This window comes from Rattus norvegicus, chromosome 2 (genome assembly GCF_036323735.1).
Source record: "Rattus norvegicus strain BN/NHsdMcwi chromosome 2, GRCr8, whole genome shotgun sequence".
Lineage (NCBI taxonomy): Eukaryota > Metazoa > Chordata > Mammalia > Rodentia > Muridae > Rattus > Rattus norvegicus.
The window spans coordinates 155,746,590-155,763,099 of record NC_086020.1 but is presented as its reverse complement, the minus strand read 5'-3'; the positions used below and the strand labels follow the sequence as shown (position 1 = coordinate 155,763,099).

Below are 16,510 nucleotides of genomic sequence, written 5' to 3'. Positions count from 1 at the left end.
GAGCCTTCTCCCCTGTCTCATGGATCCCAGGGTGGAATAGAACTTCCTATTTAGCCGAAAGTGAGCTCAAACATTTGATTTTCCTGCCTCCATCAACTCAGTGCAAGTGTTGTGCTTGAAATCAAACTCCGGACTTTGTGCATATGGTAGACACGCTGCCAACTGAGCTTTCTCTGGCCCGCCACATAGAATTCTTAAGAAAACAGGAGACTTCTCAGTCTTTAGTGTTAGCAAATGTCTACCAGATGTTTGGGAGTCAGATGAAACAGCAGATCTAATCCTAAGAAAGCTCAATGATAAAAGTAGACCAGGCTGGAGGCATGACTCAGGAGGTTAACAGCACTGGTTTTTCTTCCTTGAGGACCCAAGTTCAATTCCTAGCACCCACATAAGGCAGCTCACAGGAGATTTGGCACTCTCTTCTGGTCTCCACAGACTCCTGCATGTGCATGCACATACATGTGTAGTTAAAATAATTAGAAAAAAGAAAGGGGGCAGCATCATATTATCAATGTGGTAAGGAAGTCATTAGCGCCATTGCCCAAGCAGGCCTGGTTTGCTCCCTCTGGGTGCTGAAGGAAATCTGCTTCCCACCTCCTAGTGCTTAAATTAGGACCATGCAGCTGCCTCTGATCAGTGAGCTGTGAATGGAAGTGGAGGGGGAGCTTCTGACTCAGAACACTTAATTGCCTGGTTAAGACTCTTAGCTCTTTCCCCTAAGTCGCAGGGTGAGCGATGTTTGTAGTAGTGGCTGTGGCACACAGCTGAGTCCCGGAGGCTGGAGACGCAGTTCAGACCATCAGCTCACAAGGAGCAGGCTGCATAAGGAGGTTACTGTGACCTCCCTTCTTCTGCCTGGTGGGAAGAGTAAAATAAATGGTTCCTAATCACATTTATTTGGGCTTTTTTTTTCTTTGCTTTGTCTGTGTTTTGGGATTTTATAACTTAAAAATAAAATAAAAATTGCCAGTCATGGTGGTAAGTACCTTTAATTTCAGCATTCAGGAGGCAGAGGTAGGCAACTCTCTATGCATTTGAGGCCAGCTTGGTCTACACGGTAAGTTTCAGAGAACTGGAGCTATGTAGAGGATCCCTGTCTCAATCACCCCCACACACCAAATAAAGGTCATATATGAAAGAAAATTGCAGATGTGCAGATACATTTTAAGAACAGATTTTTCACTAAAAAAATGTAAATGATCCTAAATTATGTGTGTGCGAACTTATGGAGACAAAAGAGCAACTTGTAGAAGAAAGTCACTTTGGCTTAGTTTCCAGAGGGTTAGAGTCCACGATGGGGGAACAGCAGAGCTGCGAGCAGGAGGAGCAGGAAACTGGCTGTGCATATCACTCATCCACACACAGGAAGCTGAGAGAATAAGCAGGAAGCAGGGCAAGGCTAGAAACCCTCAAAGCCCACCCCTAGTGAGGGCTCCTCCAGCAAGGCTGCATTTCCAAAAGCTTCCAGAGCCTCCTACAGCGCTGCCTTCTGGAGATCAAGTTTCCAAATAGATGAGCCTAGGGGGACAGTTCTTATCTAAAGTACTGTGTGTCTGTCTGTGTGTGTGTGTCTGTGTGTATGTGTGTGTGTGTGTGTGTGTGTGTCTGTGTGTATGTGTGTGTATGTGTGTGTCTGTGTCTGTGTGTCTGTGTGTATGTGTGTATGTGTGTGTCTGTGTGTGTCTGTGTGTCTGTGTGTGTCTGTGTGTGTGTGTCTGTGTTGTATGTGTGTGTGTCTGTGTTGTATGTGTGTGTCTGTGTGTCTGTGTGTGTGCATGTGTGTGTGTGTCTGTGTGTATGTGTGTGTATGTGTGTGTATGTGTGTGTGTCTGTGTTGTATGTGTGTGTCTGTGTTGTATGTGTGTGTCTGTGTTGTATGTGTGTGTGTCTGTGTTGTATGTGTGTGTGTCTGTGTGTCTGTGTGTGTGTGCATGTGTGTGTGTCTGTGTGTCTGTGTGTGTATGTGTGTGTGTGTCTGTGTGTGTGTATGTGTGTCTGTGTGTATGTGTGTCTGTGTCTGTGTGTGTGTCTGTGTGTGTGTGTCTGTGTGTGTGTGCATGTGTGTCTGTGTGTATATGTGATGTATAATACATAAGATCGGAAAGAAAACATTACTAATACCACCACCAACCTCTATATGACCCCATGTGCCTCCCTTTCTTCCAGATGCCTCATGACTAACCCAAAGTCAGTGTTGGTTATTCCTTCCTTCTTTAAGGTTTTAGTTTCTCTTCTCCCCACCCCCACCTTGGTTTCTCTTTATTTGTTTGCTTGTTTTGTTCTTCGAGATAGAGTCTCTTTATTATGTAGCTATAGCTGTCATGAAACTTGATCTATAGCTCAGGCTGGCTTCGAACTCACAGAGATCTACCTGCCTCTGCCTCCCAAGTGCTGGAAGTAAACATGCCAGCTGGTTCTGCAGAAGTCAAGTCCTTACGTAATGTATTACCTACTTTCACTGCTTTTTAAATTTATGTGAGTATTATGCTGATTAGTTTTTGGTAACTTCACACAGAGTAGAGTCACCTGGGCAGAGGGACCTTCTGTTGAGGAATTTCTTCTTCAGCTGGACTATGGGTACGTCTGTGGGGGTATTTTCTTAATTGTTAGTTGGTATAGGAGAGCCTAACCCACTGGGAGTAGTGTCATTCCTGGGCAAGTGTTCCAAGGCTGAATAAAAGAGGCAGTGGAGCAAGCCGGAGCAAGCCAGCCAGTAAGACAGTCTCAGTGCTCTCTGCATCGGTTTAAATGTGTTCAGTTTTCTTAGCCATTTGATGAGGGCTCGCTTGCTTGCCCTGTCAACTTTCAATGTCCTTTTCCTTAGGCATGCCTTTTGTTAAAAATGTGGAATTGGACCATTTCTTGAAATGCACTTTGATAGTCTTAGGTACATATGGAGGAACTTGCCATTTCATTTTGTTATCAACTGTGAGATATATATATATATATATATATATATGATTTATAACACACACATATATAAATTTATATTTTATTTTTTGTGTGACTTCCTTGCCTACTTACTTTAGTGTTTTCACCTTAACTTTTTCCTAAGTGTTACTGTCTTAGTAACACCATGACCAAGGCAACAATTAGACAACATGTAATTGGGGCTGGCTTACAGGTTCAGAGGTTCAGTCCATTATCAAGATGGGAGCGTGGCAGCATCCAGGCAGCCATGGTGTGGATGGAGATGGGAGTTCTACATCTTCTTCTGAAGGCTACTAGACGACTGGCTTCCAGGCAGCTAGGATGAGGTTTTAAAGCTCATGCCCACAGTGACACACCTACTACAACAAGGTCACCTACAAATAGTGCCACACCCTGAGCTAGGCATACTCAAACCATCACCTTTCCACTCCCTGGCACCCATAGGCTTGTTCAAACATACGAGTCTATGGGGGCCATATCTAAACATAGCATAATGCAAAATACATTTAGCCCAACTTCAAAAGTCCCCATAGTCTATAGCAGCCTCAACAATGTTAAAAGTTCAAAGTTCTAAGTCTCTCCTGAGATCCATCCAATCACATAACTGTAATCCCCAAAGCAGGACAGGAAACCAGAAGGGCAAACGCCAAACTCCGCATCTCCATGTCTGATGTCAAAGCAGTCTTCAGATCTCCAACTCCTTTTTTTTAAATCTTTGTTGACTGCAATAAACTTCTTCCTTCTGGGCTGGTTCTACTCCCTGTTAGCTAGCAGCTTTCCTCAGCAGATAGGCCAGAGCTCTGATATCTCTAACATCTTGGGGTCTCCAAGACAATTTCAGCTTCACATCTTCTTGTTCCAGTGTCTGGGATCCGTACATGATCTTCTGGGCTTCTCAAAAAGGTTTGAATTACTTTAGCTCTGCCCTCTGTACCACTCTAGGCTCTGGTTGACTCCATTGTGGCTGCTGTTCCTGGTGGTCATGTCATGGTACTGGCATCTCTAACACGTTGGGGTTTCTCACTGCAACTAGGCTTCACCAATAGCTTTTCACAGGCTCTCCTCATGGTGCCAAGCCTCAACTTCTTTGCATGGCTCCTTCAGTCCTGGGCCTTCAACTGCAACTGAGGCTATACCTTCACCAATGGCCTTTCATAGCCCCTCACAGTGCCCTCCTCCTCTTCTTCCTCCTCCTCTTCCTCCTCCTCCTCCTCTTCCTCCTCCTCCTCCTCTTCCTTCTTCTTTCCCCTTTTTAAAATTTTAGCTGGCTTGGAGATTGAGTAACCTAATTCTAGCTTTTAAGTAATCACTGTTGATGGCCGGAAGTGGTGGTGGCAACAACAGTGGTGATGGCAGTGGAGGCAGTGGCGGCAGCGGCGGCAGCTGTGGCCAGATGCCTTCCTTTATCCAGCACTGGGGAGGCAGAAACAGGCACATCTCTGCTCCACAGAGATAGTTCTAAGACAGTCAGGGCTACCAGAGAAATCTTGTCTCGGAAAACTGAAAAGAAAGATTCTTTTTCTATAGAAGACAGAACTCTAAGTAGCCTCTAAAATTATCTTCTTGGCCAGCAAAATGACTCAGTGGGTAAGGGCTTTTGCTGCCTTTACCTGAGAATTTGAGTTTGAGTCCTGGGAATGCATGCAGTTGAAGGAGAATAGTTATTCCTGTAGGCAGTCTCTGGCCTCCACATGCACATGCTCATGCAAATTAAAAAGCAAATAAGTAAAGTGATGTTTCTGCCATCAGATTGTTGATTGACTCACTTCTTGGCAGAAAGCTGTGCACAGGAAGCATTTGCTGGACGGGAGACCTGGCATGGCTGAGTCCAGACTCTAGTCCTCGTGCTAATGAGTCACCTGATGTCTGTGGATCAGGGCCACACCCATAAAATGTTACCATGGCATTTTCAAGGTTAGTGGTCTGGGAAGGGCATTTCTCAAGTGTTTATAGAATGTTATGGAGGTTCAACATCCAAGGCAGATGGGTAGCTATATATAGTATATAATACAATAATTTAATTATATAATTATGTAACATTTTAATTATATAATATTCTTTTTTTGTTTTTTCATTTGTAAAATTTTTATTCATGTGCGTGCGTGTGTGCTCACTTGTTTGTATGGGTGCCACACACATGAAGGCATCTGCAGGGACCAGAAGGCGCAGATCTCCTTGAACTGGAGTAAACCTCCCATGAGGGTGCAAGGTCCTGAACTCAGGTCGTCTGAAAGAGCAGCAAACATTTTTAACTACGTGTCACTTTTTCAGGTCCTACTTGTTTATTTTGTGTTTTGTTCATTTGAAACAAGATCTCCATAGTACAGGCTGGCCTTGAATTTGATATTATAGTAACTGAGGCTGACCTTGAACTCTTGATCTGCCCCTACTTCCTAAGCTCTGGCATGAGGAATAATGAAGTCTCTACTTATCTCAATTTAGGCCCTCAGAGGAGGGGATGATGACACAGTATTTGAACCTGTTTACACAGAGTCCTTTTAAGCTACTGAGTCACTCCAGAAGAGAAATGACAGAGTAACTGGAAATCATATTGAAGATTTAAGTTGGCTAATAATAAGAAAAGGTAACACCTTGTCCATAACAATAGAAATGTCCATGGAACAGGTTTACAAGAGAGTCTGGCACACAGCTAGGGCTGAGTTTTCCTTAGGGTTGACATCAGTGGCAAGGAATGACTAAAAAGAGAAACCTGATCAAGATCTGAGGGAAGAGGAGTCGTGTTCATCCTCATTATAAAATGCCACTATAGACCCGGAAAAAAGGCTCTCAAACACAGTACTAAAAATGTATCTAAAGTGAGGTTTAAATACTGACATCTGTAAATGTTTTACTTTTAAAAAGAATAAATTACTGTAGATAAGTAGGTCACATACAATGAGATTACTCTCAAATACTTGTATGCTTTATGTTTTTTGAGACATCTCACTTGGCCCAGGCTATGTAGCTAAGGCTGCCCTTGAACTCCTGATCTTCCTGTCTCTACCCCCTCAAGACCTAGGATTACAGATGTGCACCCTATCACACTTGGCTTCTAGAATGAGGAAAGGTGGAGTTTCAAATATTAGCATCTTAGTTCCCGTCGTGATGGCTAAAGATGAATGTTGTTCTTGCTGAGAAGAAGAGAGCTTGGCATCGAGGTGCGGAGGCAGAGTGCAGGGAACCAGACTACACTGGTAGAGCACTCGCGTGTTCTTCCATGTTCCAAGTCAGGGGAAAGGGCTCTAGGACACATGTGACAGAGAGGACTAAGTAGGAGACATGCTCTGAGGCCTGAGGAAACAGGACCGGCCCTCTGCAAGTTCAAGGGCAAACACCGGTGCTTATATTAGTACCAAGAAGTCTGCCAGCACTGCTGACACATCAGTGTCGGTTCTTGTGGGCAGAGCTTTATAGCTAGGGTGGAGCCAAGTCCCAATCCCCTCAGTTACTCGTGGGAAACTCGCTCCAAGGCCACATAGAAGCTGTTCTTGTCATCTAGGCAATGCCAGCCAATGGGTCCAATCTCACAGTCTGCACAGACTAGAAACTTGACGTTGCCCACGTCCTTGGTAAAGCCCACGTTCTCAAAGATGAACATGTCATTAACCAGCCAGTGTTTCTCGAGGAGATCACCATCAGGATTGCTGCCGTCCACCAGATCCGGCTTCTTCCTCATGGAGGGGAGGAAAAGCTGCCGGCGAGAGAAAAGAGCAGTTCCTGGCTGCAGCACCCGAGAGCCACAACGCTGGCACAGCACCGCCTTCCGGTTTCGGCCTTCGGCTGACACTAGCTCGTTCTGCAGCTCGCAGGGTTCCATTGAATTATATAATATTCTATTACATATTTATATGATATTTTATGCAATATAAAATGATAAAAGTCTGCCTTCCTATCACATTCTTTGAGTTTGTTACATACAGAGCCCATGTGTTGGCCTTCAGGAGAAAAGCTATTGCTGTACCCTGGAGTACAATAGCCTGCTAGACCCACATCTCCTTGCATGTAGACTATGAGACTGCTGACTTCAACCCTTTGGATGTTTTATAATTTTACTTATTTGGCTCCCTCTGCAGATTTCATGGTTTAATTTCATATAATTTATCTTAAGATTCCTTTGGTCCCATCGAGTCTTTAAGAGCAGACAGATACTTACTTGAACTCAGTCACAGAAACACACAAGATTTTAGCTGATATGGTTACAGTTCTCCCAAAAACATGACCTCCTGGAAATGGCCTTTCTTTCCTAGGCCATCATTACAGACGTCTTCTTTAACGTCCTGAGAATGCCCAAAGTAAGATAAACACAGCAAGGAGTAAATGTAAAGCCTCAAAAATCCTGAAAATTAGCAACACATAAAATTATATAATCACTAGAGCTGGAGAAATGGCTCAGATGCTAAGAGCACTGGCTGCTTTTTCTGGAAGAGCAAAGTTCAGTTCCCCCAGCCATCTCCATGGCGCCTCAGAACCATCTGTGAGACCAGTCCCAGGGAACCCAACACCGTCTCTGGCCTCCTGGAGGCACTAGGCTCACAAGCGTGATATATTTGTGGAGGACTGTCTCGGTTGATGTGGGAAGGCACAGTCCACTATAGGTAGGGTTTCTGGGCTGTATAAGCCAAAGGAAAGTCAGAGAATGAGCCGAGAAGCAGCGTTCCTCCATAGTTCTTGCTGACTGCTCTCAATGACAGCAGGAGCCAAACAAGCTGGTTTCTCCCCTGCATTGCTTTTGTCTGCAATGGAATGAAACTGCAGTGATCTGAAGTGCCTCCTCGTTCTAAACCAACAGCAAACCAGCTTTCCTGGCAGTTCCTTGTCTCCTTGCCTGTGACCTGCTGATGACAGCCAGGGTTGTCCAGTTCCCTGGTGATGTCTGCAGCATTCTGTGGGCACTGTGAGGGGCAACAAGCTTGCTGCAGTAACAGCCAGAGCACGGTCCTGGGGTAGAAAAAAGTTTACTTCCAGGTTCTAGAAAGCCTCCATGCCTAGGCTAGGATGAATTCACCAAGGTATCTGGACCCACACTTTAAATAGGCTTACACACACACACACAGAGAGAGAGAGAGAGAGAGAGAGAGAGAGAGAGAGAGAGAGACAGAGAGAGAGAGACAGAGACAGAGACAGAGAGACAGAGAAACAGACAGACAGAGAGACAGAGAGACAGAGAGACAGAGAGACAGAGACAGAGACAGAGACAGACAGACAGATATACACAGACATACACATAGAGATAGAGGTCCAAAGAGTCAGAGACAGACATACAGATAGACACACACATTCACAGATAGAGACATACACAGAAACAGAGGCAGAGAGAGAGAGAGAGAGAGAGAGAGACAGACAGACAGACAGACAGTCACACACACACACACACACACACATTCACACAGAGACAGACAGAGGCACAAAGAGACAAAGACAAACAGACACAGAAAAAAGAGAGAAAATACAGACAGAAACACACACAGATTGGGGGGTTGGGGAGAGAGAGAGAGAGAGAGAGAGAGAGATCCATTTAAATTCCTGCTTCCCAGGAATGCCAGCCTTGGATTGTTAGTAAGGTCTGTGCCTAAAAGCAGGCAACCAGCCTCAGAAGCTCAGAACCCAGGAATTTTGGAAGAGGAGAGTTTGAGGAGGAACAGTGAACCAGCTCTCATGAAGACACTGAGTAGCTTGTCTCTGCTGTGTGGATTCTTCAGGACATTAAATTTCAGCAGTTTCACAGTCCAAATGGGCTCCTTACCTCTTCCCATTCCCAGAGTGCTCAAGGGGAACAATCCTAGGGTGTGAGGAAACAGCAGGGGAGGAGCAAGGTACCTAGAGTGGTGCACAGGATCCATCGAGTGAATTGTCCTTTCCCCTTTTTGTTCAGACTGACCTCAGCCCATAGCCTAGAGCTGCCCAAATTCACAGCAGGTCTCCTTGGTTAGACACTGCTGGGAACGTCCCCCACAGAAACACCTAGAGCTGTAGGTTTCCGTGGAGATTCTAAATCACATCAGGTGAATAAGCAAGATTAATTATCACGCAATTCACAGCCCCAGTCTGCACACCAGGAAGCAAGGCCTCAGCAGAAACCATCCTGGCAGACACCTTGAACTTGGACTCTAAGGCTTAAAAAGCACGAGAAATTTCATTTCTGCCATTTAAACTGCCCAATCTGTGGCGTTTCTGTTTCGTCAAATCCAGTAGACTATTACAGAAGGGAAATTCATATCTTCTCCTGAACTAAAATGTTTATGGCATTTAATTTAAGCATGCATGTGCTATAGAACGTGTGTAAACGTTTAGGAGTCAGTTCTCTCCTTCCGGCTGCTTATAGGTTCTGGGAACCAAACTCAGGTTGGTGGCAGTGAGTTTACCCCTTAAGCTGTCTTGCTGGCCCCTAATTTTAGCTCTTGATCTGGGTTATTGAGGAATAACACGGTCTTTGAGTCTATGGTTTGTGCAGGAATTATACAAAGCTATTTTGAAACTTGCAATGGCTGACTTGGCTGTTCTGTTGCTTATTGTGGAAACAACCACCTTCTGTACCAGGAACTGGGGGTCGGGAGTGGGGGATCACAGCACAAGGGAGTAGTGCAGAAGAGAAAAAAGAATGCAGCTTTTCTCAGCTGAGGAGACAGGTTGAATCAGAGAGCAACTCTCCTTCTCTCTTCCAAGTTCATAGTTAAAGTAAAGAAGAGCAGTCAGCCTCGGAGTTCCTTTCCCTGTCTTTGCTACGGATATTCCAGAAGAGTTCAGGAACATAGTCCGGGGACTCTCTAGTGCTGTCTGTCTTGGTACATTGAGGGTCATAGGATGGACACTGTGGTCTTGCCTCCTAGAGGTTCAAGGCAAAGATGTTAGGGAGCTGACTTGTCCCTCTTCGGGAGAGCCCATATTCGCCACTGCAAGTCCCCTAAACCATGCTATTATTACAAATGAACCAATGGCCAAGTGAGCTGCCTCAGCAGGCGAAGTGTTGGCACACAGACCTGACCAACTCCACAGTTACAGAGCACTGAGAGCTCTGCAGTGGACTGGGTAGCACATGAACCCACATTCACCTTATGCGAACATGAGAATAATAAAAACGTTTAAGTAGGGGATAAAGAGATGGCTCAGTGGTTAGGGCACTCGTTACTCCTCCAAAGGACCTGGGTTCAGTTCCTAGTCCTTACCTGGTGCTCACATCCAGGTGGAGCTACAGTCCCAGGGGATCTGATGCCCTTTTCTGACTTCCCTAGACACTAGGCATGCAAGTGGTTCACAGACATGCCTACAGACGAAACACCTGCACACAGGAAATAATAATTAAGTTAAATAGATTAAATAAAATAAAAATAATGGAAAGAAGAATGATAAATATTCAAAGCTCCTGGGGAGAGAGAGAAAGAGAGAAGGAATGGTAAGCAACATGGTGAATGTGACGAAATCTTAGCAAATTTACTAAGTAAAACCATGGCAGCAATGTCTGTCTTGTGGGTTAGAACATCAAACTAGCTGTAACTAGTTCAGTGTTTCTTGACATTCCTGCGACCCTTCATTACGGTTTTTTACGTGGTGACCCCCAACCATGAAATTATTTTTGTCCCTACTTCATAACTGCGATTTTGCTACTGTCATGATCTGTGAGGTGCTTTCCAATGGTCTTAAGTGACCCCTGTGAAGATCCACAGGTTGAGAACAACAGGGCTATGTAGTAAGGCGTTGAGACTTGACCTGTTCCTAGATCCTATCTTTCTGCAATTAAAGGTAAGGATTTCCAAACATTAAAGATGTTAAAGCTGACATTTCTAAGGTGACTGCTGCTCTAACTGTAGAGCAAGGCAGTTAAGGCAGAACATTGTGTGCTTGGTTTCCCTAAATTGGGTGGAAGTCCACAAGCAACTCAACCGAATACCCTGCCCAGAGTCTCCAGGCCGATAGCTGGGTCTCTGGCCAGGCTGGTTGTCTCTGATGGCATTTGCAGAGTTCAGTTTCTCAGGGTCACAGGCAGGAGGCTTCAGCTCATACTGAGGAGGCTGCAAGGCTGCCTCTCTCTTCATAGACAGCTTACAAGGAAAGCTTCCTCAGGCCAACAGGAAAACTGTGGACCTTCCCCTTTAGAACGCTCCAATCCCTTACAGGAGTCACCTGGTAAAGCGGGCCCATCCAGATAACTTCCCTTTTGTTTGCCTCAAAGCCACCAAATGCAAGACTTTATATCTTCAAACTCCCCCCACCTTTGTCATACACTGTAGTCATGAATGTGGTAGTATCCCATTCACAATCCCACCCATACCTGTGAGGGGGTAAGAAAAAAGATCATAGCACAAGGAGAAATAATTGTATTACACTAACAAATTGTGTTTACCTGTGTGTCTGTGTGTGTGCAGGGTACCAGCTATCCCTGGAGCTGGAGTTACGGGCAGTTGTGAGCCACTTGGAAGGGTGATGAGAACCCAACCTGTTTCTCTGCAAGAGCCGCACATGCTCTTAACCTCTCTTACCTTGACAAAATAAAATTTAAAAAAATTCATCCAGTTATGAACTCATAACTGCAATTCCATCAGCAGGAGGCAGATGCAGGAGGACTCCATAGAGTTCTAGGCCAGCCAGAGCTACATAGTACTACATACATACATACATACATACATACATACCCACCCACCCATGCACCCACACACACACATGCACACGCACATGCACGCACACACAAAGGACAGTTCAGAGCAAACCTGCCTCAGGAGGCTTCCATTCTTTGACGCATAAAATAGTACCTGTTTTTTGGAGCTCCTAAATTATATTTCAGAGAAATGAATAAATGTCTCATCTGTAAAATTACCATAAATTAATCAGGCTGTTTATTCAGACCGTATCTAATAAAGCACACGCATGCCTCTATTACTGGAGTTTTCCTTTTCTGATTGCAAATGATTGTTGGTAAGTGTCCTGACACAGCTTCTTGAGGAGATTCTGCTACTGTTGCCTTTCCTTCGGGGCTATTGGAAATGCTTGTCAGATGACATTCTGACCTGACGGAGAATTCTAAACAAAGTTGGCGTTTCATTGATAGGACGCTGGAGAGGCTGTGTTTCAACTCCAAATTCGGAGCATTCAGAAATTAAATATGGGATTGTAAAATCTTATTTCTTAGCCACATAGCAAAGATTTATTGCCTCCCTTTAGCCACATAGTTATTGATCCAAACCAAAGGCAAATGTGCCTTAGTCATCAGGAAGGTTAAAAGACAGAAGCTGTTCTTGCCAGAAGTGAACAGAAAAATAAATCAAAAAGTATTGATTCAAAACCAGGAACCCTACCTTGAAGTCTGCCTGAGCATCAGTTTATGGGGAGAGAGCAACCACTCCTCCATGCTTCTTACCTGGAGTCAAGTTCATTAAAGAGATCAAGTTGGGAATGGATACAGAAAATGTGGTACATCTATACAATGGAGTACTACTCAGCTATCAAAAACAATGACTTCATGAAATTCATAGGCAAATGGATGGAAATAGAAAATATCATCCTGAGTGAGGTAATCTAATCACAGAAAACACATATGGTATGCACTCATTGAAAAGTGGATATTAGCCTAAAACCTCGAATTACCCAAGATGCAATCCACAAACCACAAGCTCAAGAAGGAGGAACAAAGTGTGGAAGCTTCACTCCTTCTTAAAAGGGAAACAAACATATTTATGGGAAAGGGATATGGGGGCAAAGTTTGGAGCCAAGACTGAAGGAATGGCCATTCAGAGCCTGCCCCACCTGGGGATCTAGCCCATATACACACAGCCACCAAAACTAGATAATATTGCTGATGCCAAGAAGTGCATGCTGACAGGAGCCTGATATAGTGTCTCTGTGGCTCTGCCAGAGCTTGACAAATACAGAGGCGAATGCTAGCAGCAAACCATTGAACTGAGAATGGGGTCCCTGTTGGAGAAGCTAGAGAAAGGACTGAAGGAGCTGTAGGGTCTTGCATCCCCGTAAGAACAACAATGCCAACTAACCAGAGCTCCCAGGGACTAAATCACTACCCAAAGTTTACACATGGACAGACCCATGGCTCCAGCTGCATGTGTAGCAGAGACTGGCCTTGTTGGGCACCAATGGAAGGAGAAGCCCTTGGTCTTGCCAAGGTTGGACCCCCAGTGTAGGAGAATGTTGTGGGGGAAGAGGGGTGGATGTGGAGGGGAACAGCCTCATAGAAGAAGGGGGGATGGGATGGGGGCTTATGGACAGGAAACAGGAAAAGAAAATAACATTTGAAATGTAAAGAAAAAATATCCAATAAAAATATATATAATAAAAAAAGATCAAGTCAAGATAGAAGCAAGGCAGGCTATAGAATATGTAAGAACCCTGCATGCCTCAGTTTAAACATTTTTAATTTATTATTAGAGCAATATGGTGAATGTGTAGGTGTCTGTATGTCACGGTGCTTATGTGCAGTGGCCTGCTCTGTATTTATAGGGTCATAGAGAAAAAAATGGGATGGGTTCACCTGTTAAACATTACATTAACCACAGCAGCTCACTAAACTAATGCATCTCCACGCTACTCTGCTTTTCTGTAAATGTTGGCCTCCCATCTGCTAGGCATTCAAAGAATTTGCTGGCTAATAATCATAAAAGGCTTTTGTAATTAGAAAGCCTAATGTACTTGTAGTTTGTAAGCTACCTCATGACTTAAAATGGGATATTATTGAAAGAAACAGAAACTACTTTGGGATCCATTTGAGGATTTCCAGAAGAAAGCTTTTACTCAGTGGAGCACTTAGGCATTCCGAGGGAAGAGTCTTTTTGCCTCTCAGTCTAGAGAGAGCATGGGAAGGAGCAAAACAAGTGGAGAACAGCTATCCCCTAAATGATGGTAAGTTTTCCTTGGCCAGTCACATTTCAGTGAGATGTTTTTCCGCTAATAGAGCCTAAAAATAAAGTTCTGCATAAAAATCCAAACAATTTAATTAAAATGTTGTAATTACTTGAGAGATCAACTCCCTACTGGGTTTTACTAGTTGGCCACACCCAACATTCAATAGCAGGGTTTGCTAAATTATCTCAGATAAGATACGGTTGTCATGGTAAGAGGAAAAAAATCAATATTAGAAGCACAGAGAAGTCTACACAACAGGTTGCGGTGGATAAAATTAGACTCTTGAATCAGATGGACCCTGGTGGGGAAACTGGGCCTCTTCCTTGATGATGCTGTGGCTTTCAACACATTATTTAACCCGTGAGTTTCAGTTTCTTTGTCTATAAACGAGACAACCTATCACTCTAACCACCCTCCGTGACTCCCTAATATAATGTTTTTCTAATATCTTTGAATAAAAATATAGTCCAATAAACTACTATTTTAAGGGGAAGAATTGTGATGAGATTTTGAGCATTTTCCTTGCGGGATGATGCTACACATGTTTGCATTCACAGAGAACCTAGGGGAGTTCATTGATATAGGAGGATGCTCATAACAGACGTTTCTCAACATTTTTCTCCTTTTTCTTTCTTTCTGTTTTGATATTAGTTGACAAAATTAGATTTTACCTTGTGTTTTATATCATGACCGGAAACCACATTTCAGTTTGTGGGTGGAATATGACGATTATGTTTTGGTTCTTACACAGTGATCACCTTAAATATTCATGAAATATTCATGTTCTTTTAGCTGTTTATACTCAGTGTTGGTTTGTGTTTCTAGAGAGCCATATATTCTGAGGAAAACTGGAAAGTAAGGTAAAATAAAATGTTGGGTGAATTACAAAATAAATGAAAGTAAAAATTGCATTTCTAATCAGAGAGGTTATACCTACTGACTACCACCACAATACTTACATAGTAACTATTCCAACTGTCACAACACTTACATAGTAACTATTCCAACTGTCACAACACTTACATAGTAACTATTCCAACTGTCACAACACTTACATAGTAACTATTCCAACTGTTACAATACTTACATAGTAACTATTCCAACTGTCACAACACTTACATAGTAACTATTCCAACTGTTACATAGTAACTATTCCAACTGTCACAACACTTACATAGTAACTATTCCAACTGTCACAACACTTACATAGTAACTATTCCAACTGTTACATAGTAACTATTCCAACTGTCACAACACTTACATAGTAACTATTCCAACTGTCACAACACTTACATAGTAACTATTCCAACTGTCACAACACTTACATAGTAACTATTCCAACTGTTACAATACTTACATAGTAACTATTCCAACTGTCACAACACTTACATAGTAACTATTCCAACTGTTACATAGTAACTATTCCAACTGTCACAACACTTACATAGTAACTATTCCAACTGTTACAATACTTACATAGTAACTATTCCAACTGTCACAACACTTACATAGTAACTATTCCAACTGTTACATAGTAACTATTCCAACTGTCACAACACTTACATAGTAACTATTCCAACTGTCACAACACTTACATAGTAACTATTCCAACTGTCACAACACTTACATAGTAACTATTCCAACTGTTACAACACTGCCCAGATACTGAAATTCAATTGCAACAACATGAGAAAATGGTTATATTCTAATAACTTACTAGGAAATGTCTTTTAATATAATTTTATGTAAAAATTTTGCACAGATAATGGGACAAAAAGAAAATACACAAATGGTCAAAGTGCATTATACTTAAATCCTCTAAGAATTAACAAAAATATTATCTTAGAAAACAGAAAACATACACAAATAAGAATAGTAGCTGTGCTAGGATGCAAGCTGTTTAACTTTAATCATCAACTTTCTGGGGTCTAGGAGACAGATGTTCAGATGCCTGTAAAGAATTATCTGCATTAAGTTAAGTGAGATGGAAAGACCTGCCCACTGTGGGCAGAGGGCCTGAGTTCAGATTCCAGCACCCATATTGTACAATAATGTGGAGTACCAACTCCAGAGGATCAGACTCCCTCTTCTGACTCTGAGAGCACCTGCATTCACATGTACATACATACATATGTGCACATGTATGCACATGTGTGCATACACACACACACACACACACACACACACACACACTTAAAAACAAAATAAATTTTTAAACAACAGAAGTCACAGGCAAGTGGTCCAGACTGCAATCCCGACTGTGGGGAGGTAGGGGTAGGAGGGTCAGTAATTTAAGGTCATCCTTAGTTAAAAAGCAAGTTGAAGGCCACACGAAATTTCTCAAAGCAAAGCAAAAAAAATAAGTCATGCATTTTAGTTCTCCCACTTAAAAAACAATTCATGATGCCACATGTTATTTGCTATAAAGTAACTCCTCAACAAAAATGCAATATAAAAACTTTTATTTCCAAAAAATTATAAATAAAAAATATTGTGGAGTTGTTTGTCTGCAAAGAAAAGTATGAAAACTTTGATAGCAGAATTTGTTGAAATTGGGGCCGGAGAGACAGCTCAGTGGATGAGCACCCAAGAACCTCTCCAGAGTTCAACCTCTCAGTGTCACTTGTCCTTTGATTTCCACAGGTACAAAACAGCACCCACCCTGCCTCCCCATGCTACCCACAAATAAAGAAATATATTTTAAACATAGAATTTATCAAAATTGTTTCTGATA

The 16,510-nt window shown here is 42.9% G+C and overlaps 1 protein-coding gene and 1 long non-coding RNA gene across 4 annotated transcripts in view; one reads left to right on the top strand and one right to left on the bottom strand.

Annotated features, from left to right (window-relative positions):
* The first annotated feature begins 2,303 nt into the window (after positions 1 to 2,303).
* On the top strand, positions 2,304 to 6,673 carry LOC120100842 (uncharacterized). 3 transcript variants are annotated; one of them, XR_005500999.2, is made up of 3 exons: positions 2,304 to 2,577; positions 4,708 to 4,845; positions 6,542 to 6,673. It is a non-coding gene; the product is annotated as an uncharacterized LOC120100842 (long non-coding RNA). The 3 variants fall into 3 exon arrangements; XR_010063831.1 differs by having other exon boundaries at positions 4,712 to 4,845; positions 6,431 to 6,567; XR_010063830.1 differs by having other exon boundaries at positions 6,431 to 6,567.
* Positions 6,047 to 16,510, bottom strand: part of LOC120100841 (guanine nucleotide exchange factor MSS4-like) — a 46,761-nt gene continuing 36,297 nt past the window's right edge. Inside the window, exons 3-4 of the mRNA XM_039103707.2 lie at positions 10,095 to 10,207; positions 6,047 to 7,664 (exon numbers count right to left, since the gene is read on the bottom strand). Coding sequence (XP_038959635.1) covers positions 6,377 to 6,748 — 372 coding nt within the window. The 5' untranslated portion in view covers positions 6,749 to 7,664; positions 10,095 to 10,207 and the 3' untranslated portion in view covers positions 6,047 to 6,376. The remainder of the gene's footprint in view (positions 7,665 to 10,094; positions 10,208 to 16,510) is intronic.